General features: G+C 45.3%; 2 protein-coding genes across 2 annotated transcripts in view; one reads left to right on the top strand and one right to left on the bottom strand.

Moving 5' to 3' along the window:
• Window positions 1–3,135: 3,135 nt before the first annotated feature.
• Window positions 3,136–8,171, top strand: RXFP3 (relaxin family peptide receptor 3). The gene is given in 1 exon segment (XM_032337651.1): window positions 3,136–8,171. A coding segment is annotated over 1 exon segment (1,380 nt). The 5' UTR covers window positions 3,136–3,885; the 3' UTR covers window positions 5,266–8,171.
• A 170-nt stretch (window positions 8,172–8,341) lies between these two features.
• The window catches only part of SLC45A2 (solute carrier family 45 member 2), a 30,837-nt gene continuing 11,577 nt past the window's right edge, over window positions 8,342–27,601 (bottom strand). Inside the window, exons 3-7 of the mRNA XM_032337650.1 lie at window positions 20,289–20,614; window positions 15,134–15,277; window positions 14,343–14,466; window positions 9,190–9,404; window positions 8,342–8,770 (exon numbers count right to left, since the gene is read on the bottom strand). Coding sequence (XP_032193541.1) covers window positions 8,549–8,770; window positions 9,190–9,404; window positions 14,343–14,466; window positions 15,134–15,277; window positions 20,289–20,614 — 1,031 coding nt within the window. The 3' untranslated portion in view covers window positions 8,342–8,548. The remainder of the gene's footprint in view (window positions 8,771–9,189; window positions 9,405–14,342; window positions 14,467–15,133; window positions 15,278–20,288; window positions 20,615–27,601) is intronic.

Genomic DNA, 27,601 nt, shown 5'->3' with positions numbered 1-27,601 from the left:
TACACCGAAAGGAGAATCCCATTTAAAGACAAAAAGACAGAGGGGCGCCTGGGTGGCTCAGTGGATTAAGCCTCTCTGCCTTCGGCTCAGGTCAGGATCTCAGGGTCCTGGGATGGAGCCCCGGGATAGGGCTCTCTGCTCGGCAGGGAGCCTGCATCCCCCTCTCTCTCTGCCTGCCTCTCTGCCTACTTGTGATCTCTCTCTCTGTCAAATAAATAAATAAAATCTTTAAAAAAAAAATAAAGACAAAGACAGAGATGACAGTGATGTAGTTTCAAACCAAGGAATCAACATAGACCCACCAGAAGTTAGGAGAGAGGCGTGTTCTCTCTCAGAGTCTCCAAGGAACCCATTCTGCCAACACCTTGATTTCTGACTTCTAATCTTGAGGATTTTGAGATACTATATTTCTGTCATTTTAAATCACCTGTTTTGCTGTTCTTTGTTACAACACCCTAGAAAAATAATACAGTGCCCAAATAAATGTGGAGTATGAGTAGTTAGTTAGTCATGGTTTCTATTATTATCATTTATGTTGTGCCATTGTTGTTTTTGTTGTCTATCCAAACACCTAACACATTGCTTTCCATATTAGGAACTCAATTCATAATTATGGTAAAATAAAAATCTGTGATATCTGCAGACTGAAAAGAAGTAATGCACAGTGAGGGGTAACTACACATATTCCAAAAGAATGTTGAAATCATAGTTTTTATCTGAAAATCCACTTTGCTTTATAGAATTCCAGAATTATGATTCTGTATCTCCTCTCTAACCTGACTCCTGTAATTTCCTGTCTCCTCATTTAGATGGAGCTTAAGTTCTTCCATTTTGCTACAGTCTACCCAGAATAAACAATCCACGTGATAACAGGTTCCCCCAAACTCACACCCTAACTTTTACTTACCTGTTTGTTATATTTTTCCATTATTTGGATTATGATCTTATATACCTAAATGATATTTGGCCACAACTAATGTTTCTCTCCTTCAATTTTTTAGATGATGTTTGAGAAAAGCATGGCTCATGCTTTTAAGTAAATGGTCTAAAATATCTTTAGTTCATATTGGAAAATTTCATTTCATATTTGAAAGTGGATTTTTGCTTCCATAACAAAGGCTTAGTTAAGTGATACTACAAATTCCTGAACATGATCTCTGGTTCATTTTCAGAGAGCAGATTTGAAAATGAAGAACATTCTAGGCTCAGAAGCATCTGACAACATTCTCGGAGAGTAGCACTTGGGACCAGCCAAGGCCTGGTGTACCTCAAGAGCACCTGCCCTCTCAAGTCCCACAGTGAAGAAAATGTCATGGTTGGGCCCTAAAATGTGATTTTAGGAAAACTTGCCAAGACCACCTTCTCTTCCTTTGCTTCCAGTCCTAGTGTGTGATAAAGTTTGCGGAGCTTAATTTTTTTTTTTTAACATGGAAAATCAGAAAAAAAAAGTCCAGATGTTCTCAAACTTAGGAAAAAAATTAGTATCATCTGGATGAAGGCTTTTAAAATGTGGAGTCTTGGGCCCTTTTCAAATCCACTGAAAATCAGAGTCTCTGGGTCAGCATGGGGCTGGGGGGAGAGTTGTAATTTATATTTTTAAGCAAGTTGTCTACCTGACTGTGAAGTCACCTGCTTAGTACCAAGCCTCAAAATATTTGCAACTATAATTACTTCCATTAACAGACGTAAAAACCAAGGCAAAGGGCTGTCAGGGTATGCCCTAGTCTTCCTTTTCAACAGCACCTTGATATTTTTTTTCTTTTTTTACTATTTTTTAAAGAAAGGAGAGATAAAAATTTGATGGAGAAAGAACTGGTAAAACATGAGTCAAAAGTGAGCTCGAAGGTGAAACTAGTAAAAAATACAGAAATAAGAGGTGTCCCCAAAGGAACCCTGTGGATTGGGAGCAATAGTCCCAACATCGCTGAGCTTCTCTAGATTAGAACTGTTTGAAAGGGGGTTTGGTTTTAGTTCATTCCTTCACTAAAGTCCTGACGCCCTCTAGCGGACAAGTGGAGAAGTCCAGAGTCTGTAGTGAAGCGCGTTCTGGGCTTTGAACTGGGTTCTCGCTTTGGAATCCAGCCAGACTGTTTCGGTTTCCCCTCATATGTTTTGGGTATCACATTTCTTTTTAAACTAGTAGCTTAATTTCTCCTCTGCTTTAAAGTCACATCCTCTCGAGAACTGTAAGTAAAGTTGTGGATTCTGCGGGAGAGAGGAGAGCCCCGCTTAAGATTTTTTTTTTTAATCTCAGTTTTATGGGGGACAGTGAGGAAAACATTTCAAATTTCTTAAATGCACCCTTAAAAAGTGCGATTTACACTAGAGCAGTTGAACTGGCATTTAAACAAACTGCAATCTGAGAAGTAATTCAAATGGCTTACACCTGTTCCCCTTGTCCAAAGTAACTTAGAAGATTCCTTAGCATTTACTCCCATTGGTCTGAAAAACACCTGCTAAAGAGTTCTGATCATAACAGTTGTCAGAGTAAGGGGCTGGTAGTCCAAAAATAGCCTATGGAATCCTCTTTTCCAATCTATCAAGGTAAAGAGAGTCATGTGGATAAACAATTTGTGGAAGAGCTTTGGGCTGAGAGCTGGACCGGTGGTACCTAGTGTCTATGAAGTCAGCTCACCAATGATACAGTCTCTGCTTAGCCTCAGTTCTAAGAATGTACCAAAGGCAGAGGGCAACACTTGAACCCAGAGTTTTGATAATAGGAGGATGCTTTGAAAATCCTGACAGCCACAGGCACCAAGTAGAAGGAGAAGTGGAGCTTGTGTTTTTGTGTATCCGGTTAAAGCCCATCATCGATCGGACTTAAGGTTTGGGCTTGAAAAGAGGTTACTCATTGCTTTCAAAAATAGAAATGGGCAACAGCGTGAAGTTTTAGAAACGCCTTTCATCGAATGGGATCATTTCAAAGATAAAGTGGGAGTAAGGAAGGAAGAAAGAAAAAAAATTCTAATACCTGTTTACGTTTGGAATAAGAAAGAAAAAGGGGTTGCAAATCAAAGCCAACTTTCTCCAGCAACATGGGAAAATAAAGGGTTACAACATCTCCTGAAACTTTGAAGTGGAAAGGGGGAATCAGCTGGTGGGCTCTGCCAGCTCCCCACCTCTTCCCCCTCCCCGCGGAGGGCGTGGCGAAGTTCAGCACCTCGGAAAGCGCCCCCCTCTTGTCCGCGCGCGGGTTACGCATGCTCCATGGGAGCCCGCAGCCCGGGCTTTGCGGGTGCGAATATAACTCGGGTGGCCGCCGCTGACAACTCACTGGGAGCTGACAACAGTGGAGAGATGAATGCGCGAGGCAGCGACGTCGACATCGAAAGACCTCCAGGGAGTCAGAGCAAGGTAGTCGGAACTCTCCTATCTCTCTCTTTCCTTTCAAGGGACAGAAACCTCGTCCAAGCTGCAGAGAAACCGACAAAGGTTTGAAAGAGAAGGAGGGAGCCCCCTGTAGCGGTCCTGAGCGGCAGGGTGGGTATGGGTATAAGCTAGTGCCCAAAAAAGGCAGTGGGGGGAACGTCTGGATCGTACAGCAAGGACCAGAGACTCCCACCTTGGCCAGAGAATCCTTGGATGCCCACCGCTCGCCTCAGGAGCTGCGCTGCTCAGTTCTAGATCTCCCCTCCAGAACAAACGCCGAGCACAACTCCGGCCCCCAAGGCTGTGTACCCCGCGCGGGGAGAGCCTTTGGCACCCAGTTCCCGGGGGCTATCTACAGATGCGGCTTTGAAAGCGCCCACGCACGCCCTGCGCCCTCGGGGACAGAACCCCCACAGTTCGACTCGCTTTGGTCTTCACTTCTGCCCTCCGCCCTCCCCGAACATGACCTAGAGGCACCTGCACTTGGAGGCAGTCGCCGCAGCCACGACAGTCACCATGAATAAGGAGGCTGGCGGAGACGAGCTCGCAGAACTCTTTGGTCTGATCCCGTACCTTCTGCAGGCGGCCAACACCAGCGGCAACGCGTAGTCGCTGCAGCTCCAGGACTTGTGGTGGGAGCTGGGACTGGAGTTGCCTGACGGCGCGGCGCCGGGGCATCCCCCTGGCACCGGCGGGGCAGAAAGTGCGGACACCGAGTCCCGGGTGCGGATCCTCATCAGCGCGGTGTACTGGGTGGTTTGCGCGTTGGGGCTGACTGGCAACCTGCTGGTGCTCTACCTGATGAAGAGTAAGCAGGGATGGCGCAAGTCCTCCATCAACCTCTTTGTCACCAACCTGGCGCTGACAGACTTTCAGTTCGTACTCACCCTGCCCTTCTGGGCGGTGGAAAATGCTCTCGACTTTAAATGGCCCTTCGGCAAGGCCATGTGTAAGATCATATCCTTAGTGACGTCCATGAACATGTACGCCAGCGTCTTCTTCCTCACCTCCATGAGCGTGGCGCGCTACCACTCGGTGGCGTCCGCTCTTAAGAGCCACCGGACCCGAGGGCATGGCCGGGGCGAATGCTGCGGCCAAAGCCTGGGGGACAGCTGCTGCTTCTCAGTCAAAGCACTGTGCGTACTGATCTGGGCCTCCGCCGCGCTGGCCTCGATGCCCAACGCGATCTTCTCCACCACCATCAAGGTGATGGGCGAGGAGCTGTGCCTGGTGCGCTTCCCAGACAAGTTGCTGGGAGGAGACAGACAGTTCTGGTTGGGCCTCTACCACTTGCAGAAGGTGCTACTAGGCTTCGTGCTTCCGTTGTGCATCACCAGCCTGTGCTATCTTCTGCTGGTGCGTTTCATCTCCTACCGCCGTGTGGCTGGGACCGAAGGAGGAGCCTCAGCGGCCGAGGGCGGCCTGGCCGCAGCCAGCGCCCGGAGACGGTCGAAGGTCACCAAATCTGTGACCATCGTGGTCCTTTCCTTCTTCCTGTGTTGGTTGCCCAACCAGGCTCTCACCACCTGGAGCATCCTCATCAAGTTCAACGCCGTGCCCTTCAGCCAAGAGTATTTCCTGTGCCAGGTATATGCGTTCCCAGTGAGCGTATGCCTGGCTCACTCCAACAGCTGTCTCAACCCCATCCTCTACTGCCTGGTGCGCCGCGAGTTCCGCAAAGCGCTCAAGAGTCTATTGTGGCGCATCGCGTCCCCCTCTCTGACCAGCATGCGCCCTTTCACGGCCACCACGAAGCCAGAGCCCGAGGAGCAGGGGCTGCAGGCCCTGGCACCTCTCCACCGGACCGCGGAGCCTGACCTGGTCTACTACCCGCCTGGCGTGGTGGTCTACAGCGGGGGGCGCTACGACCCGCTGCCCAGCAGCTCCGCCTACTGACTGGGGGCAGGGGACGCAGTCACTGCCAACTGGCCTTCCCCGGATGGGGAAAGAGGAAAGCGGATTAGGCGATGCTGGGGGCCCATCGGATGAGAGGTAGGAGGGACCAGGACTGGGAGAAGCCTAAAGGAACAGCCGGTGAAATGGCGGGGCAGGGGAGGCCGTCTGCGGTGAGGGAAGGCTTCAACCCAGGTGGAGAGAGGACGCTGGCAAAGGGGCCGAGGTCAGACTCGCAGGAACACGCCGCCAGCCTGCGTCCCCTTCTCCCCACATAGACTTCTTCCTCTCCTTAAGCTCTCAACACTGGGCAGGGTGAGAACGCCCAGAAGCGGAAAAAGGAATCAGGAATGTAGAGAAATTGGGGCACAAGGAAGTGGAGCTCAGCCAGAGATGCGCTGCCACTGAGCGCATTTACTCCGGCGACTTTCACGGAGCTCTTGAAGGGGTCTTCAAAGTGCATCCAACCGGGCGAGCCGCCCACAAAACCTTTCCTTTGCGCCTCGAGCGCGAGACCGCCACAGCGCGCCGTCTGACTTGCAGCGTGGTTGCGCAGGGGACCTAGTTTGGGAATAAGAAACGTTTTCGGAGTCGCCAGAAAGTACTGACAATCCCGATCCGCCCTCCAGAGAAAGGCCCCGCGGGAGGGGTACCTCCCGTGGAGCCATTGTATGGTTCATCATCCCGGACAGAGCCGGTGGGTGTTCGGGAGCCGGACCGCGACTCTGTGCTTAGGTGTCACCGAGGCAAAATACTTGTCTCCAACACGCGCTAGAGATTCGCGGGGGAGTGGCGGCCCTGCGGGAGGAAGCCGGTGCAGAGAGGTGAGAGGGGCTGAATAGAGACTTCATCGGGTCACGGCCTCTATAGGAAAAGGGGAGCTGACGTGCTCACTTTGTGAACTAGCAGAAAGTGAGTGCGCCAGGCGCTGGCAGCGGGGAGGTCCCGGTTCCTGGAGGGCGGAGCGGGTGCCCGGGAAACACTGTGTGCTCCAGTTTGCGCGGTGCAGGCGAGCTGTGCCCTGGAGCAACTTGACAAGTTCTGAGTAGACAGGCCTGCGGGTGGGGACTTTTCTGCAGCACTCCCCTCCCCGCCCCCACTCTTCGCAAATCCGGACGCCCATTTGATAGAGGCTCGGGACCAACCAGTGGAGGGATGGCTCCGACAAGCTTTCTGAAGGCGTAGACAGAAAACTAAGATTATGACTTCCATCTACCACAAAGACAAAAATAAATAAATAAATAAACTAGGAAATGGCCACATTTATTTTATGTTTTTGAGTGCCAGTGTGTGCCAAGCCCTGTACTGGCTGCTGAGATGACATATACAAGCTAGAAACATTAATGATTTTGACATCTAAAAAGAGACACAAGTCATGTCCACAAGGCAACTAAGTCACTGAAAGAAGAGCTGAATGTCATAACAATGGCTACAAGAAAGTGCATCCATGGGGATGGAAAGCTTAGCTCTGCTGGGGGTTCAGAGACTTCCTCACCAAAACAGTACTTGAGATGGACCTAGAAATATGGGTACAATTTAGACGGGCAGGAATGGCGATTTAGATGGGCAGCAGGGACATAGAGAGGACATTTGAAGCTGAAGAAAAGCAATGATTAAAGGTTGGAGATTGGCCTGTCAGCTGCATGGGGGTGGGGAGGGAGCAGGAAATAAAGCAGTTTGGCTTCCTTTTCTTCTACAGAATTTCCTCGGATTTCTGTTCAGAATTAAATGTCCCTGTATTTGTTTTGTTTGTCTGAGAATGGAACATTTTTTGTTCCAGACAGAACATGTCGTTGGTATTCTCAGAACAAATACTTGAGTTCCCAAAGGTGGTTAAAGACTTTTAAAATTTACTTCTATCCTCTCATTCAAACCTCCTTGGAGTTGAGTTAAAAGAGCAGAGTGTTTATTTGAATATTTGAATGAGTGTGCATGCATGTGTAAAAGGGGGATGGGGTGGGTAGATGCCCCAGGGTGGGTACTCTGGCTCCTTTCTTCATGCCAGCAGCCCATCCAGTGCTCTAGCTGAAAAGAGCTTCAGTCATAATAAAGATCATACCCTGTGGTAGGCCAGAGATGACAACTCTTAACTTCTTAGGGTCCGGGTAAGAGGGTCCTCTGCTGCAGGTCACCCTCCTAGCTCACCCATTCATTGATTTCAAAATATTCAATCACCAGAACAGTCTTTGGAGAAATGATCAGGAAATAAACATTGAAGTCTGCAAATAATTCCATTTTGAAACCTTACAGAGGTCAAAGACAGCTGGGTAAAGCAAGAGGGGTAGCTTGGTGCTGTCTCTTTTAATAAATGTAGGGTACCAAGTCACATGGGGTCCTCTGGGCATTTGCTCATCATCATCCCACATTTACGGGGAAGGGAGCAGGGATTGATTGTCCCTGATCATTCCTCTAACTCAGTCATGACCTTGCAGCTCTAGGATAGTTAATGTGAAGGAGACGGAGGAGGGAAGACTGGAAGACAGACTGGTTTTGAGGGTTGATTATCTCATGTAATTTATTGAATACTGTATTGAAAGTGAAAAAAAAACAACATAGCTCTATGGGGACAGAATGGTTGTCAATGTACCAGATGTTCACCTTTATGATCGTGAGGCTGACGGGGAGCTATGGCTGCCACTGCCTGGCATCAAAAGAGAGGGTCATATGGCATATCACCTGGGAAAGATCAAAATTCCAAAATTCGAAGTATGGGTTTCTACTGAATGCACATTGCTGTCCAACTATCATAAAGTAAAAAAAAAAAAAATTTTTTTTTGTTAAGTCCAGCTATTGTTAAGTCAGGGACTATCTGTCTGTATGAGTGAATTAAATATGAATAAATTAATATCATAAAATAAATCATCAGCAATATTTTGAGTATTGGTGAATTAATGAAAAATACAACCCTCTGACAAAATATGGACCTCTAATTAGAAAAAACACAACACATGATAGAATAAACCCAATTGTCGTGTGTAGAACTAGTCTGCTTCTCAAGTTTGGTCAAGGCCAGAAATACCCTGAGATGGAGGTGCTCTCTCCCACACTCAGCTTTTGCCCCAGTGAATGGAGGCCGATCCCAGTCTTTTCTAAGATGAATAATGCCTGAAATCTGGAAACTTGTGCAGAGAGCTGGCAGAAAGTGAGATGTGGGCAGACCACTGACGCTGAAGTCATAACACAGGGCGTCCAACGGGCAGACCCCAAAACTGTAGAGCCAAAGAAAGAGATTGATTTCCTGCCATGGACTTCCCAGTGTCTGAGGGTAGGGACAATGTTTATTGACCTAGTCCACGTATCTAACAAAGAGAGCCACAAAACAGCAGCCGATCAGCGACACTGCAGAAGCCGTGATCACCACGATGACGCTCCCAGCCTTGTTGACCAGGAAGCCCAGGCCACCTCCGACCAGGATCTGAGCCAGCTGCACCATGCAGGTGAGGACAGCGCAATCCAGGCCCTGCCCTCTCCCATCACTGTCCAGGCTCCATCCTGGGGCCTGCTGTCTCTGCAAGGGAAATGCAGGAACACACTTACTCTACATGAACCGTCCTTCAGGGCAGCCATTGCGATGGGGGGCCCAGAAATATTGCAGCTGCAGGGGACATTGGGGCAACTGTCAGAATCCCCAGGTTCCCCTTTCCTCTTCTCTGTGTGATGGTGGGGTGGTTTCTCAGCAATCCTGAGCCCCCTTTTCCTAATCAGATAACAGAGGGTAATGGTACCTGTTCTGCTGCTCTCCGGGGGCACAGGGCTTCCACGTAAGGAGTAGGGTGCGGGCTGGGAAGTTGGTCATGCTTTGGCCAGACCATCATTACATTTGGCTGGGCATTTTAGAGTTGCTGTTTCAAGACCTTTATTCTCTGGCTCAGCCTTCCCCTTTCCTCCCACATCCCCCCAGCCTGCCGGTGAGGTTCAATGACATACCTTCTCATCCTGCTCCTCACGATGGTACTTGGCAATGAGACTGAAGGGCACAGTGTACAGAGTGCTGGACATCACACCAAACAAGGTACACATAGTCAGGGTGGAATAGACGTTCGGGAAAAGTCCAATCAATCCTGTCCCCAGGCCAAATAGAAAATACCCCAGGAAGTAAAGACCCTTTAACCCTAAGTAGGATCCCAAAGGTCTCTGAAGGTCTGTGGGGAGAAGAAAGAAAGAAATTACGGTGAGAAGTTCCTCATATTATTTTGTAATTTCAGACAATCTTTTCTTTTCAAATACACTTTTTTTCTAAGGAGTTTTCCTTTGATACTGAATATGGAACAAAAGAACCTCCTTATCTGCGCTTAAAGACAGCTGGCTTTTGGAATCAGTTTTAAATCCTGTGCACACAGAGGGCTGGAAATTGCCTCCGGAGGTTGATTTTCTTTTTCCACAAGTAAGGACCAGGCAGCCGAATAGTGCCAGGATGCAAAGAGGTGGTGGGAAAGGTCACCTTGGCTATAGGACTGTGGGTGTGATGGGGGGTGGGGGGGTGGGGGGTGTGCAAGGTGTGGGAGGAGCGTGGGTCCTTCTGATTCAGAGTGTGGCCTAACAGGACACAAACAACAATCCAAGCCCATCTTGGCCACATGGCCCAAAGTCAGGTTGGAGGAAACTGAAACCACCAGATTTTAAGAATGATGCAAGTAATCTCTCCCCCACCCCACCGCCCTCCCGCATCTGAATGTCATCTGCATGCCTAAGAAGGAAGCCAAAGAATGTTCTCTGTCTATGGACAGGCAGGTTGTCTGACTTGCCAACACTTCTCCATTGGGGAGGGGTCCTTTCTATACCCAGTGCCACCCTATTGTAGGCTCCCTCCCCATCAGTCCATTCCCTTCACTTGTCAAAACCTCAACTTGCTCTACCAAAAGAAACATAAAAAGACAAACAAACAAACAGACGGGACTAGTAAAACCCTTCTTTGTGGTTGTTGTCAGGATCAAGTGAGATCCAAAGCTTGCACCCAGCACACAGAGACCATCCGGTTAATGATTAATGGTGGGTATTGTTATTTCAACAAATACAGGCACGCAAGATGGTTATCTCTTAAGGAGGTTCCCCTCCCAGCAAGTAAATTTGGCTTGCTCCTAAAAGTACTGTAGGAGAGTTCATTCCAAAAATTTGAAATTTTTTTGCTTTAAAATGTTTCATTCTGTGTTCCACCATGGTAGGAAAATTCCCCAAAAAACCCTCCAGTCTCTCTGTTTTAAGTGGCTGTTTCTCATCCATAGGCTCCCTGTCTTTCTCCTGGCCGTCCTGCTGGAACATATGAACCCAGAGGATGACTGACAAAGACCTGGCGTGTGTCTATTCAAGAATGACAGTCTCCCTATCTAACCAAATAACTGTTGGACTCGCATCACAGAGAGAGGAAACCTAATCTGCATTACACTGGATTCAATCTGTTTCAGATCTGTTTTCAGATGATCTGTTTCAGATCATCCCATGGAAGTCAGAGCTTGACAAGTAGGCACCATTGCTTCCTCTACTAAGGACATGTGAAAGTGACAAGTGGGCACCATTGCTTCCTCTACTCAGTTCATATCATCCCTAGGGGGCTGTTGTCAAGGTGGAGAGAAAAAGCCATCTAGAGCTAGGTCAGCTTCTGTTTGCTTAATGATTATATTTATACAAAAAATGTAATCTAGGTGTCTCGGTACCTAAAAGACATCGTCAGTGTTCACTGGAGAAATGCTCTCATCCAGTATGTCGGCCAGCCAAGAGGAGGGCAAAGAAGCATAAAGAGCTATTGGGAAATACAGGCAACTTCAGAACAAAGACCAGAAGCCAAGCAAAGAATCTTTTATCCATGAGGAGAAATCAGTCAGTGTAAGGGTAAAGCTGACTTGCCTTCCACTGGGTCTAATACCGAGTTACGGTATGTCCTCACAGTGTGTCTCTCGTTACAACTGGAGGTAAATGACAGATTTAAGCATCGACTATGAGTAGGAGTGTTGGATATGAAAACTTGGCTACATTTCAGTACTTAATACTGCTATTTTCATGGATCTAAGTATGCCCGCTATGCAAAAGGAACTTGAAAATACCATCCCTCATCCTCCACAGCAACAGCCAGATTGCCCTGCTAAACTCCATCTGGATAGAAATTCTAGATCCGCATCTGACGTTATATGATGAGTCCAAGATAGCGGGTGTGCTCTGGAACTGAAGGACATGACTGATTTTGCTCAGGGTGGGCTGGAGTGCAGGGGGAGAGAACTTGGAAGATTTAACAGACAAGGTCCACTGGGCCTGGGTCTAAAAGCGCAATTAGCAGTTGTCTAGATGTGGAATTAGAGAGAATTAGAAGGAGAAATTAGAAGGAGAAACCAAAAGCAGTAGGAAATAACACAGAGCTGAGAAATTCTGTGTAGTGAGTGAGTCCTCAGGGGCAGTGAATCTGAACGGGATTGAGAGGTCAAAGCATGACCGGGGACCCAAACTGAGAATCTTGGAACACCAGGTTCAGGATTTCGACTTTGTCTTATGGTCACAGAGAGCCCCTGAAGATCCTCAAGGGCTGGCTAGTAATTTATAAATAAAATTTAGTTCTAATTCAAGTGAAAGAGATCCCATAGATTGATACATTAATATAACTTTGGGAAACTATTAAAATAATAATTTATTGTACACAGGGCTTTTATCTCAAAAGGGCCTAAAAATAACATGCATTTTAATCTTCAAATGCCACGCAATTCATAGAGGAACTAAGACTAGATTAATGGAATGTCCCTAATAGGGATTCTTTGAGAAAAAAAATATTGACACAGGGGTGTCAACCCACTGGGTGGCTCAGTGGGTTAAGCCTCTGCCTTTGGCTTAGGTCATGATCTCAGGGTCCTGGGATCGAGTCCCGCATCGGGCTCTCTGCTCAGCAGGGAGCCTGCTTTCCCCTCTCTGTGTCTGCCAGTCTCTGCTTACTTGTGCTCTGTCATATAATTAAATAAAATCTTAAAAAAAAAAAAGTATTGACGCAAAACTAAAATGCGTATTACTTGTGGAAAAGTGGGCTCCTCTTACAAGAACGAGGGTGTAGTAAATAGTCTCCCCACGTCTTGAAAGCACAAAAGGACTGAGAGGAATGAAGAGACCCTTTTAGTCTATTACTCTCTGACTCTATTTTAAGTACTTGAAACCCTCCTCCTGTGGCTTTCTTCGTTCATGCCCCCTGGGAGTGGGAGGTAGGGAGTGGGGAGGGGAAATATAAGTTTTAAGCCACTATTATTTGGTTATCATAAATTTTAAAATAATAAAGTTTACTGTTTCATGATTACTGGGCTCATGAATTCCTTACATGTTTTTCCCAATTGCACTTTTCCCAATTGTGCTATATTTTGAGAAGAATTTTTGACCCTGAAGCAGGTTTCCTGCTGTGCTGTGGCTAGTTGGAAGTCAGACAAGGGGACACTATAAGCATTCCCTCTCTTGCCCCCACTCAAGAAGCACACTTCAATGGCAGAATGAGTGCCCCTGAGAATGGTAACAGGGATCACCCTCCAATACTTCCCCCTCTCCCACAACGGGCCATAACCCTGCTGTCCCTTGGGCCTGCCCAAAGCTTAGAGCTCGAGTTGGGGGCCAGCTATCTCCCCACAATCTAGGAGGAGCTTCCATTATTATTAGTAGCCCAATTTCCATCCCAAAGGGAAGACCTGATTACATTTTATAGACTAGATTATTTCACTTAATTCAATGCATACAGATCTTGGAGATGTCCATATACATTGGCAGGCACCAAATGAGACTAAGGTTATAGTACATTAGTTTGGGATTGTTTAAAACCAATCACGGGGGGCGCCTGGGTGGCTCAGTGGGTTAAAGCCTCTGCCTTCGGCTCAGGTCATGATCTCAGGGTTCTGGAATTGAGCCCCGCATAGGGCTCTCTGCTCCATGGGGAGCCTGCTTCCTCCTCTCTCTCTCTCTCTCTCTCTCTGCCTGCCTCTCTGCCTACTTGTGATCTTTGTCAAATAATTAAATAAAAATATTTTAAAAAATAATAAACCAATCACAGGGGTGCCTGGGTGGCTCAGTCTCTTGAGCGACAGACTCTTGATTTCAGCTCTGGTCATCTGAGGGGTCTTGGAGTCGAGCCCTGCATCAGGCTCTGTGTTCAGCTTGGAGTCTGCTTATCTCTCTTCCTCTGCTCCTTCCCCAGTGCTCTCTCTCTCTCAAATAAATTAGATAAATAAAATCTTAAAACACACACACACACAATAAATAAATAAATAAAACCAATCACAGGACTCTCTTTGTGTGCAGTGTCTTTACAAATGAAATGTGGCTAACTGGGGGTTAATGGACTCGGTCCCCATGGAAAGCTGGTACCTGGGAAAGAAAGTTGTCATCCTCCATCCTGGAACAGTGCTCCTGTGACATACCTTCTTCCCCACCTGAGCTAAGGTCATTTTGCATGTTAGTTCTGTCACCTAGCATATTAACCATCCCTCCTATGTTCTGTCATCTACAGATCTAATAAGCTATATTTGTGTATATATAAAGCTCCACCAGTGACCTAACTCCAACAGAACACAGACCTGATGCTAATCAGTACTCAGTGCTGGGACTCTAGCCCTTGTGCATCTCACAGTTCACCATCTGGTTTCCAAGGTTTCCTTTTATTTTCCGCGGAACTTTGATCAAGAACCCATGAACTCCAAGGAAAAAATAATCAATGAGGAAAGTAACATAGACTTCAGTATGGAAAGAGAATACATCTTGTGGTCCTTTCTAAGGGAAGAGATTTTCTGATCTCCATATAATTATCAAGAATCTGGTATTTTATTTTATTTCATAGATTTATGTATTTGAAAGAGAGAGAGCAAGCATGAGTGTGAGGGGCAGAGGGAGAAGGAGAGAAAATCCCAAGCAGACCCCACACTGAGGAAGGAGCCTGACATGGGGTTCGATCTCATGACCCTAAGATTACGACCTATGCCAAACCAAGAGTCAGATGCCTAATTGCCTATGCCACCCAGGGAACCCAAGGATCTGGTATTTTAAAAAGCAGAAAATAAATATAAAAATATAAAATCCAAAATTCTGCTAGACCAGAGGCCTCTAGAAGATATTTTCAGGAGGAAGAGACTTACAAGAATAAAGTGAGGAAAACATGGCATTGATGCACAAGCCCCAACATCCAACCTCAACGCCTCTTTCGTAGATGAGAAACTCTGTGGAGTTGTGTGCACTGTAGGGATCCCCATGGTACACAATCTGAAAGAGAGATTTGGGAACGTTGAGATACAAATGCACTGTGGTAGGGACACCCTTTTAAGTGCTCTGCTTCTCCATCCCTGTACAGCTTCCCAGGACACAGAACTCACTCTCCCATGAGCATATCACCCCTCTCTTCCTCTTACACTTCTACTCAAGGACCTTCAGGAAGTCCTAATGCTATCAAGGCTAAGCAGCATTTCCCCGGATCATTAATACCCTTCCTTCTGCCTAACCCCTGGATCCTGCCTGACTTAGGCAACCCTGCCACCCTTCTTCGGGTACAACCAGCAGGCTTCTGACTCATCACCACACGTGTCATTCCTATTCCTGCTTAGAATGTTTTCTCCCTCTTCTCTGTCTAGCTCCTATTCACCTTTCGAGGCCTGGATCATACTGAACCTCCTTTGTTGAGCCTGCCACGACAGCTGCAGCTCACACTGATTCTTCCCTGTCTGCTGTATTTGATCAAGTGCTGGTCCCATAGAGATGTCTTGGGTGCAGTAAATTGTCTCCAGCTCCTGTCTGTAAGACAGCTCTTTGAAGGTACTCTTTCTTATACTCTCACTGTGCCCATCCTAGGGGTGAGCCGAGAAGAAACTCGACAGGTGCTGAACAAGGGAGTGATGTGCAAGTCAATGAGTCTTTGCACAAACATGTTTATTACCTGGCCCATGAAATCTGTGAAGAAGAGCATGTTAGACAGGAAGGCGGTCCATCCAATGAAGTGGCTGATGCAAAGGCAGCGGTAGTGGGGAGGCATGTTCACCAACGTCCTCAGCAGTGACTTCATGGTCATCGCTTTCCTAGACTGGAATAAAACATGAAACCAGTGTAAACTTCAGGGCAGACATGCAGCCAGCTGTGTGAGCCAGAGCACACAGCTGTGTTTCACATTTGTCTGTCGATTATCCCCACAGAATCACACTTTCTGGGCACAGCACCAAGGTTTCCATGGAGAGGTCTTATAGGAGGTGTTCTGTTAAGTATGTGTGGATACTGAGCACTTTCAGGCCCTGAATAAAGCTTTGGAGAGTTAAGGGCAAAGGGACTGCAAATGGAACTTGCTTTGGGCCAAGATGGAACAAATATCTAACATCCTGTCTTTGAATGACAAAACCACTACATCAGGACAGAGCTCACAGGTCTAAGCTTGCCCTTGGATGATTATAATCCTTAGATTTCTTGAGTCTGAAAGTGTGTTAGACTGAATTCTAAGATGGCCCCATGAACTCTGTCCCCTGGTGTTACCCCATAATTATGTTATATTACATGGAAGAGGGATTTTGCAGATATAATTGAGGTTACTAATTTCTTGACTTTGAGTTAATCAAAAGGGAGATTATCTGGGTACTCTAACCAGATCACATGAGTCCTTTAAAAAGCAGAGAATTTTCTGTAGGTGGGAGCAGAAGAGGAAGTTAGAGAATTTCAAAGCACAAGGGTTACTGACTTTAAAGGTGGAAGAGACCCATTGGAAGGGACCTTAGAGTAAACTCCAGAAGATGAGAGTGACTCCTTGCCATCAGCCAGCAAAAAAAAAGGAGCACCTCAGTCCTACAACCACAAGGAGCTGGGTTCTACTTAAATGAGCTCGGAAGCTGATTCTTCCCCAGTTGAGCCTCCAGATGAGAATGCACTTCCATCAACAACTTGATTTCAGCCTTGTGACACCCTAAGCAGAGAACCCAGTTGAGCCCACCCAGAACTCTGACCTACAGGACTGTGACATAATAAATATGATTTTAAGCTCCTTGAGTTAATTTTCTAGGTAGCAACAGAAAACTAATACAGAGAGCCAAGCAGTTCCCTCCCCTTGCTCAGGTCCCTCTTTCCAGTTTATTTTTTTCTGGATCCTGCCATGAGCGAGCACATGTAAATGATCCCTATATGGAGTCAGTGGTGAAGACAATATAGAATACACACACACACACATATACACACACAATGAATACCCATATCCACATTCTTTAATTTAGACTTAAATTATGTTGAAACCAAAGGCTACACTGTTTTTGTTTTTGTATCAGAAACCTTGAGAAAATGAGAAATGTTGAACTATTGACACAACTGTATTGAAATACAAAGAATAAAAGCACTTTTGGCGTCTTGTTTTATAACAGAAGACAGAAACGTTGGGAATATTAAGACACTGAGACTATAAACATCAATCATGGTGGGGGATTAGGTCTTTCTTGTCAGATTTTTATTTGTTCTGAGTCTTGACATAATGAAATTGAGTCCTGGCTAGTTTATTTATAAGGTGGTCTCCTGGGAATTTCTATTTTAACTATAACAACATATTGTTTTATAACTCTTAACTTCATATAACAATGCCTTTCCCTTCAATATTTATTGTGGAAAAATACATTTACTTATTGTAGATTTTTTATGTAAATTGATTTTTTAATTTGTCTTTTTTTTAGTATTTAACCTACTTGGCATAGTCTGCCTATAGGTTAAATAAATAAATGATCTTACACAGTCATTCCCACTCATATCCATGGGGAATACCTTCCAAGACCCCCACTGGATGCCTAAAACAGCCTATAGTATCAAACCCTAGATAGACTATGTTTTTTCATATGTACACATACTAATGATAAGGTTTAATTTATAAATTAGACACTGTTGGAGATTAACAACAATAACTAATAGCAAAATAGAACAATTACAACAATGTACTATAATAAAAGTTGTGAGTGTGATCTCTCCCTCCTAAAATACATCATTGTATTGCACCAACTGTTCTTCTTCATCTTCTTCCTGTGATGACATGAGATGATAGAAGGTTTTTATGGAATGAGATGAAATGAGGTGGATGACATACATTAGGCTATTATTATTGACCTTTTTTTAAAGATTTTATTTATTTGACAGAGGGAGAGAGAGAGAGAGAGATCAACAGTAAGGCTGAGCAGCAGGCAGAGAGAGGGGGGAAGCAAGCTCCCCGCTGAGCAGAGAGCCTGATGTGGGGCTCAATCCCATGACCCTGAGATCCTGACCTGAGCCAAAGGCAGAGGCTTAACCCACTGAGCCACCTAGGCGTCCCCACTATTGACCTTCTGATGATAAATCAAAAGGGTCATCTGCTTCCAGATGGCGGTTGACCACAGGCAACTGAAATTTGGAAAGTGAAACTTCAGATAACTCGGGACAACCATACCTAGTCAGTATTTAAAAAGCATAGACATTCCTTTGGAATTAGGAAAAATAACTTTTTGCATGTAAAATATAGTAACTGTCAAAATAAATGCTGACTGAAAAAGAAACTCAATGCAGGATTGTTACTTTTTATTTGACCATAGGAAGAAGCTAAGGGTGGAGAACCAAAAACAGGGGTTCCTGGCTGGTGCAGTTGGTAAAGCACACAACTCTTGTTCTCAGGGTTGTAGGTTTAAGCCTCATGCTGAGTGTAAAGAAATAAAATCTTTAAACAGCAATAGCCTAAGTTTCATGCCTTTCCTTCTTTTCATTCCAAAAATGCAAAGTTCTAAAACGTGAATGTGGCCAGCAAGTATTCATCCTCTTTCCAAATACTAATTTATGCTTCTGCCTTAGACGTAATTTTCATCCTACTTTCATTGTTAATCTAACTTTTCCTTTTATCGAAAAACAAATAAGAGCTTTCAAATTGTGTCTAGTGTTTCTGCAAAAGCTGGGATTGTAAATATTCAAACACTTTGGGTATTTCCACTCAGAAGGAACATTCAGAAGGCATCTTATTCTAGGACTCATCAGTTCCCTTGGAGAAGCCCTCTCCATGGCACAGGGCCCTTGGGAGTTGCACTACTGCATGTATCCTGCACCTTTGTCAACTGGAGGTTGAGTGGTGGTGGATTTACACGTGAAAAATGCACAGAGCCAAGAGTGGGAATGAGAACTTCATGAGCGCGCACTCAAAAGGAGACCACTGAAAGGCTGAAGTAAACAATGATAGCACGGAGGAACTGCAGATGAATTTTATGGGATCCAGTTTGAACCCTGAAATAATTCAGGCCTCCTCTTGCCGTTGAAAAAAAATTAGTCCCAGTTCTCCAACTGCATCACCACCCTCATTTTGGGAAGTGTTATATTCCACCTTGGAATGTAAGTAATGGTATAAATGACTTATTATGCCCCCTGTTAGGGCTGTAAGTCTTTGAGCATAGGGAGCAGATTAGTCAATTTTATGATCCCTAAATACCTAGTAATGCCCTGTACATACTTGGTACCCAAAGTAGTGTGTTGACTAAATAATGACTATAATGTTTTTATAGTCATATAAAGCTTGAAAAGCACCTTTACATGCTTTATCTTAGTTGAACAACCCAATAATCCTGGAAAATAGGCCAACCCATCAAAAGAAGTTGAACTCACAGAGACTCACTGAGCTCGTATGAAAGTTCTGTTGGAGCACAGATTAAGTCTATTCCCTGTTGGTGTGTGAGGGGCTCAACATTCTGCTTGGCTCATAATAGGCACTTGTAGCTAACACCTTACTATGTGGTAGGAACCAATCTAAGTAAGTTTTGCATGGCTTATGTCATAGAATCAGCACAAAACACTTGTAGGTAAATTGAATGACTTTCTCATTTTACAGAAATGTAAACGCTCAAGGTCATGTGTTCTATAAGTTGTAGAGGCAGGATTTAAACACCTATGCTCTTAATTTTAATTTTTTTTTAATTTTAATTTTTTTTTTAGAGAGTGCCTGCAAGCATGGGGGTAGGGGGCAGAGGGAGAGAGAGACTCTTAAGCAGGCACCATGCTCAGAGCAGAGCCTAATGCCAATGAGGGGCTTGATCTCACCAACCTGAGATCATGACCTAAGCCCAAACCAAGAATTGGACACCTAACTGACTGGGCCACCGAGGTGACCCATACTCTCTTAATCTTTGGGCTCTTTACAGCAAGTGCCTGGTAGTTGTTGAATGAATAACACAGGCCAGTCAGCTAGAGGAATCAAGATTTAAACCTAGGTCTTCTACAACCTCTTCGCCAGTGAGGGCATCCTTTGTGCTTATATAGCTGACGTAGTGCCATTAAACTCAGCTTGAAGGAGGAAGCAGCTGTCCATCAGTGTTGTCCAACAGAACTTTCTACAGTGATAGAAATGTTCTATATCTGCTCTGTCCTGGACTGTAGTTCCTAGCCCCAGGGGGTTCTTAAGCATTTGAAATGTGGCTAACACAACTAAGGACCTGACATTTTAATGTATTCCATTTTAATTAATTTAAACTTATGGGTCAAGAAGCCAATGTATTGGTCAGCATAGTTCTAGCCTCTTCTCTCTGACAATTTCCCCTTAATCTAGTTCCATTTCTCTGTAATTTAGTAGAGTTTTTTTTTTTAAATTTTAAACTAATTAATTCACTGACCAGTTCACCAAAAATGGCCTAAAAGAAATATTTAATCAACTCGTGAAATACAAATTCAACATGCCCAACCCAGTTACCAACCCAGGGATGCATTCATTTGGAGGGACAAATTTATAGTCCCAATCTAAGAAGTCAAGCTATTTCCTGAGGCCTAAAGATGGTTCCAGGCTTCTCTCATGGTCTAACATTTTGGAACTGGCTTCATCATCTTCCCTACTTTGATGCACTGAAAAGAGTCAGAGGAAGATCAGAGGAAAAAGCACACATTCTTAAAGTTTTAATTCAAAGGGATAAAAGAGCTATAGGGAATTGGAGGATTCAGTTAGACTTCACATCAAACTTTTCACATCAAATAAGCAAACAAAACAAAGAATGGTTAAAGAAGAAGAAGAAGGGGGGGGGAGGAGGAGGAGGACCAAGGATATTTTTCCTGAGTAAGGAAAAAAAGAATTTGTCTCTTACCTGTCCAGCAGAATTTTTGTGTTTTTCTCCCTGAAATGCCAGTTCTGGGTTTACAGAACCAAATTTGACTTTCTCAATAGACCCATACTGGTACATTTTGTCTGATGACAATGCAAAGTCCTGGGGGGCTTGCTGTGGGGCTATGTCCTTTGTGACATCTCTAAGTGGGGCTTCAGGGATACTGCAGAGATGAATAATAAAACACAGAGTGAGCACCAAGGCGGAGAATAAGAACATGACCTGGAATTCTGTGCCCAGTGCTCTTCCTGTCTCCAGATGAGCCCAGTCGATGCCACCCAAAAGGTAACCCAGGGCACCTCCAAAACCTAGAAAGCAAGAAAAATCTGTGTTAGCATAGTTAGCAAACCATCTTCTCTTTCCATGGTGTCCGGCGACCCCCGCCCTTCCGTGGGAAAGCTCCCTGAGCACAGCAGAGGTACCTGGTTATGATAGAGTTGACACAGCAGGAGGCCAAGACATCTGCAACCACAAAACGTGGGTTTAAGCTTAGTTCTGGCATGTGCTTGCTGTGCCCTTGGCCTTCCTCACTCATAACATGGGGGTAATGATAGAAGAGCCACACTTGGCTGTGATTCACAGGGCTGTTCTGGGACTGGTGGTCCCGCAGGATCTTTATCAGACAATGACTCTCTTTATCTCATCATGGAGATGCCCAGAGTGTCAGAGGTCGTGGGCTGAGCTGCAGCAATCAACCAATAAAGATGTACTAAATTCCCAGCACTATTTGAGAGTCTATCTAAATCAGGACTGATCGGAAAATGGACTAGTGCCAGACATAAGCATTGCCACCATCAGAAACATTGTGGCCTTTCTAAACTGCACACTCTAAACTGCTTCGGAACTAAAAGTCCTGCCCTTAAAGAGCCCTAAGGAAAACCAACCTCTGACTGCAGTAAAATTATTTGTATTGGCATTTATCTGTTAATAAGCTTCCTAGTGTAGTGCAGTTTGCCAAGATCAAACATCTTTGGACTCTGCCTTCTTTCCTCTATTTGAAAATAAAGGAATTATTTCTAGTGAATAACAAAAGGTGAAATATGAATTTAAAAAAATCTTACTGTCTTCTCACAGGATGGGATTTTGACTTGAAGTTTTTCCTTTGCTCATTTGGCCTGCTTTTGCTAAAGACAGTGTGATTTAAGGAACAGTGAGGAAGGACTTCCCCAAATCAATCCTGCCCTCTAATGGTCTAATATTTGAAATCCTATTAGTAGTGATTCATTCTTTCTGGATTTTGAAACACAAGAGCCCCTGACCTGGGCAAGACACTGTATTACCCAGCGCCAAAGTAGTTAAGTGCTCTTCGGGTGGTGGCAGGTGTCAGTGGTTCTAAAAAACGCAAGGTGGGGGGGCACTTCTGCCCACTTCTGGGGGTGGGAGGGTGCCGGCGGAAGTAAGGAGAGGGATGCCAGACACACCGCCTACCTGTGTCACAAATTTATGTAGGGCCGATCACCCTGTCAACCTTTCCACATCAACTGCCCATCATGCCTTCCCAAACACAGAGAGCCACCTGGACAGAAAAGCTTTGTTTTTGTCTTTATTTTTCTTGGGCCAGTGAAGTCTCCATCTTATTTCCCAGATGAAGACAGTACCCTCACAAGCCAGGGAATCAAGGAAGAAAAGGGAATTTAAGAGATTCTCTAAGTCTAACCCTAAATACCCAACATAAACCCTGACCCCAGGAACCCAAGCGTCAATGTCAAATACCATGACTCCTAATTTATCTCGAATGGTGGAAGAATGGGTGATTCTGGTCACGCTACATTCTGGTTAGTTACAATTTACTACAGAGGATATTTACAGGTGACCAACTATTTAACGGTTAACCAATGGATTTCAAAAATAAAGAATCGTTGTCCTGCCCTGAGTGCCAAGGCATTATAAGACAGAACTATGGGAGACAGCGGCAGACTGGGTGCAATGAGGTCAAAAGTTCATGTCGTCTGCCAACAGGAATACATGGTCCAGCTGTGGATGATGGTCATATCCATAAACAGATAAGACACGGGTGGGGACCTGACCTGGATGGTGGGTCCCAGGCTGTGAGAGGAAGGAGGGGCCACTGAGCCAGCCACACCCGCTATGATTTGGAGGGCCTCTCTGGGACTCATGGCGACTCAGAATCATTATCAGACAATGACTCTCTTTATCTCGTGGTGGAGACGCCCAGGGTATCAGAGGTCCTGGGCGGAGCCAAGCAATCAACCAATTAAGATGTACTAAATTCCCAACACTACTTGAGGGTCTATCTAAATCAGGATTTCCCAATTTCAGAACCCAGGACCTTGGGGGCTGAAGGATTCTTGGTTGTGAAGGGCTGTTCTGTCCCTACAGGGTGGTCTGCAGCATCTCTGGGCTCTCCCCACCAGATGCCAGTAACAACTCCTCCACCAGCCTGATAACCAAAAATGCATCCACTCATTGCCTAATGTCCCATGGGGGGCAAAATGACGCCTGGTTGAGAACCTCTGACCTAAAGTAATCCTATGAAAAACTTACACGTTCTTTTTTTGAAACTGTTCATCATTCGTTACCAGATCAACGGTTGTCATATTGTCATTTAGTTCTGTCATTTATGCCTCTTCCCTTCTCAGCTACCATTCCACCGAGCCAGGGAAATGTAGAGTAAAAGACCCCTGCCCATTTAGAAGTATTTATATGTGAGATGAATCACCCACTGTGCAATAGAATGGTGGCTCTATTTTATGGATGTAAATATACAGGCATAAATCTAATGATGAATTCATGTTCAGTATTGACTAGAAGGATCGAGTCCTACAACTGGAAGGTTTCCTAGTCTATTTTGATGTCTGCTGGCTTAGCGTACTTCAGTAAATACTGTTGAGCACTAAATAGATGCCCGAGCTTCTGGGCATGCAGATGTAAAGGAGACGCAGCACCCCTTCCCTTCCTCCCCAGAAGGCAGTTCAAAGTGGAAGAAGCAGGTGAGTAAACAGCTACTTTATTTATTTTTTTAAAGATTTTATTTATTTATTTGACAGAGAGAGAGATCACAAGTAGACAGAGAGGCAGGCAGAGAGAGTGGGGAAAACAGGCTCCCCGCTGAGCAGAAAGAGCCCGATTCGGGGCTCAATCTCAGGACCCGGAGATCATTATCTGAGCCAAGGGCAGAGGCTTAACCCACTGAGCCACCCAGAGGCCCCTAAACAGCTACTTAAAATAAAAAAAAAACTGGGGGCCTGGGTGGCTCAGTGGGTTAAGCCTCTGTCTGTTCCCCCCCTTCTTTCTGTCTGCCCCTCTTCCTATTTGTGATCTTTCTCTCTGTCAAATAAATAAATAAAATCTTTAAAGAAAAAAAACTGTAATAAATTATGCTAGAGGAGCACCTGGGTGGCTCATTGGTTACGTGTCTGCCTTTGGCTCAGGTCATGATCTCAGGATCCTGGGTTCGAGCCCCACATTGGGCTCCCTGCTCAGTGGAGAGTCTGCTTCTCCCTCTCCCTCTGCGCCTCTCCCTGCTCCTGTGCTCTCTCTCTCTCTCTCTCAAATAAAAAAAATCTTAAAAAAAAAAATAAAAGAAAATGATGCTAAAACTGTGACCTGGGTACTCAGAGTATAGAGGAGTTCTGTAGAGTTTGGTTGTTTCTGGCACCTAGTTAATAGTACCAAGATGATGTTGATTATTAATAATTATTATAAGATTCCTCTTGATTAGCAATGAAGTTCATAAGAGTTCAGTATATCAAAGATATTAGAGGTAGAAGGCTGTTCCAAACTCGTCTGGTTGAATTCGATCTGAAAGCCAGTGGTTTCCAGTGGTTAAGTGACAGGGGACAGAACGGAAAGAAGGGATCTGGAATTTTCCCTGATTTCAATCCCCGCCCCCTCCCCGCCCACCCCACCATGTGCTTTCTGGGGGTGGTGAAACTCCCTCGCTTGAGTTTTGTGACTGCTAACATGACAACACATGGCAGCACCAGGACCCAAACCGAGGGCCCTCTAGACTTGTTCCAGAAACCCTGACTCCAAAGCCTTCCCCAGAAGTGGGAGAGAGAGGACTATTGCATCAGGGGGACAATCTGCCCAGTGACTAGAATCCAGGGATCTTTCTGGGGGATGAGCTGGGCCTACTCTACCACTGACCGAGCAGGGCAAGTGGGAAGTATAGTGGAAGGAAAATGGATCCCAAACCTGGAAAGTGCCGGATTTAACAATGGTAAGTGCCCGATTACCTGTGATCTCTGTCTGTCAAATAAATAAAATTAAATTTTAAAAAAATCAGTCTAGAGCAGTGCTTCTTAAACCTTAATCTGCACGTGGATCATATGGACATCTTGTTAAAACGCAGAGTGCCTTGGTCTGTTTGGGTTTATGTAACAAGAATGCCAGAAGCCGGGTGGCTTCTAAACAACAAAGAGTTATTTCTCCCAGTTGTGTTGGCTGGGTGGGTAGTGGCGACTATGGCGTCAGCAGATGGGGTATCTGGTGAGGCACGCTAATCCCACTCAGGAGGCCTCGTGACCTAACCACCTGCTACAGGCGCCACCTCCTGACCCTATCACATTGCAGCTTAGGGGGCTCACATGTACATTTTGAGGGCAAACACTGAATTTATAGCACAGGTTCTGGTTTTAAAGATTCAGGGTATGGTCTTTCCAAGCTCCCCAGGGATGCCAGTGTGGCCAGTCTAAACATCACTCTGCGTAGGCAGGTAAGAGAGCAGTTTCTTTCTTTCTTTTTTTTTTTTTTTTTTTAGTTTTTATTTATTTATTTGTCAGAGAGAGGGAGAGAGAGAGAAAGAGAGCACAAAGCAGGGGAAGCAGCAGGAAGAAAAAGAAGCAGGCTCCCCGCTGAGCAGAGAGCCCGATGCAGGGCTTGATCCCAGGACCCTGAGACCATGATCTAAGCTGAAGGCAGAGGCTTAACGACTGAGCCAGCCAGGCACCCCCAGGGAGCAGGTTCTAATCAACTCTGCTCCACCCTTACCTGACGTTCTCAGGGAACGGGATTTTTGACCAAAATCGTCAGAGGATATTTGACCAACAGTGCAAAACTGACCAAGTACAATGATGGGCAGTTGTGTAAAATTGAGATTAATTTGCAGACATTATTAGGGTTCTACAATTTGATTATGTTTTTGTAGCCTGATAGATGAATTACCCCAAAAAACATGACAGGGGAGTTATAGTTTTACTGCCCTGTAGAAAGTTAACCAGATTTATATCTAACCTAACACTTTTTCTTTTGCTAATCACACACACACACACACACACACACACACACACACACACCCTGCAGGAACGTGGGGAAACCATTCTTTCTATCTTCCCTGTCAGTTCCCTCGATAATCTGTTGAGCAAAATTCAGACACCTGCTTCCAGTAATTTAGAGAATTTTGGATCCTCTCTTTTCTTAGGGAGGGAGAAAAAAATAAATCAGGCAAAACTGTTACGTTTGTTCCAAAGCTATTATAGGATGTAGTTAAATGTTACAACAAAATGTATCCTGAAGGAAGAGTGGGCCATTGGGGTAATTACTCCGTAGGCACCGTATTAAAACTCTGGATAGAAACACCCTCAGATATGACAAAGGCCAGCAGAGGGCTGTAAGGATTCACTGAAAGCTTTCCTTTCTGCTGCCTCTGCTTAAGCTAAGGATTTTATCTTCAAAGACAGTCTCCAAGACAAAGCCAAGTCAGCTGCAACAAAGGCCAATACTGACTCCCACATCAGCATCCAGACAACATTTCTTTCTCTGCCAGCGTCAGTCTCATTGGGGCCTCTGGGATTAATCACCAGGTTATTGGCCAAACCCAAACCGTAAGCTGGAACATCTAGAGGACATCAGCCAATGTCCGATGAGGAGCCTTTACAGTGGTCCAGCTGGCTCCTTTGCAGAACCAGGCCCCGCTGTCACACGCAGACCACAGCCAGCCTCAGAAGAATGAACGGCTTGACGGGCAGATGTTACATTTCCTAATTAACGATACGACTTGAACAAGGCTCATCCTGGAAGAAGTCCAAGCATATGGAAACAGGGTTCTTTCTCTTTAGCTCGCAACTATACTAGGTAAAATGGGCAACTGGGGAGTTTCCAGGTCAAGGAATCTAAAAAGTCTGTCTGTGTTGATCTCTGCATCTACAATGTACCTGGAATTTCCCCTCTGCTTCAGACGTGTGGCTTAACGATCCACGATCGGACGGCAAAATAGCGCGAGTCAAGAGAGCTAACGGTGTTCTGCCCGCTACTTCACCTCAACAAGAGATCAGACTAAAAATCCCCAAATCCCCATGGAGTTCATGAGAGAGTGATTCTGACTCTATTCTACATGCTAAGAAAATAACAACAGAAGTATTCAATTAGGTATATAGTTCCTAGATTCCCTCAACATATACACCCCCATCCTGGAGAGTTAACAAATAGGTATTAGCTTGTGTGTGTGTGTGTGTGTGTGTGTGTGTGTGTGTGTGTCCTTGGGCCCAGTTATCAATAGAAATTGATGGAGCATCCACTCTCCAAGAGCTGTGGAAGGCCCTGGGGACAGAGCAATGATTAAGACAGACAACCTGTCCTCTTGGAGGCTGAGAGTAAAGGAAAATCAACCAAGAAGACATATGTACTCTGGTCAAAGACAGGAAACATGAGTAGTTGGACATTTCTTCAGATTTACAAGGCAACTTTTCTCCCAAAACATGGGGAGATAATATATTTAAAGTGTTGGCCATTGTTTTCATTGCCCCCACCCCTCCCTGTGGTTTCGTGGTATTTCCTGATGTCTTTGTCCCTCTGGGCTCTTCCTTTACATTCAAGCTGAGCCAAGATTCATCATTGTTATAGGGGAAGGACATGAAAGTAGAAAGCAGAGAAACAAGAATGTGTCTTCTTGCTTTGGAGTTTCAAAAGCTTTTAGGATCCAAAAGCACAGAAGGAAGATTTGGTAGAAAATATGTCAAAAAAATAAATAAAATCTTTTTAAAAAAATGTGATCCAAGAACAAGGCATTGTTGATGGGTGCACATGTACTGGTGAACCCCTTAGGCCTTGGTGGTTCTGCCTCCTGCTCTTAGGGCCTAGCTGGTACTGGGGGAGGGGAGAGGGGGGCAGAACCACACCCAAGCAGCTTGGGGGGAGTCCCCAAATAGAAGGGACCCATGCCTCATTTCCTGGGCAGACCCCAAGGAGATAATAAGACCTCGAGGAAGAAATGGTTTGGTGTGGTTAAGGATAGATGAGCTGATGGTGTGTGTGAGGCTCTGTTCTAAGTGCCTGACATCTACTGACTCACACAATCCTCACAACAACACTTTGAGGAGGGTACTGCAAGAAGC

The sequence above is a fragment of the Mustela erminea genome, chromosome 3, assembly GCF_009829155.1.
Source record: "Mustela erminea isolate mMusErm1 chromosome 3, mMusErm1.Pri, whole genome shotgun sequence".
NCBI lineage: Eukaryota > Metazoa > Chordata > Mammalia > Carnivora > Mustelidae > Mustela > Mustela erminea.
Note: the sequence above shows the minus strand (reverse complement) of the source record. Positions and strands in the feature narration are given on the sequence as shown.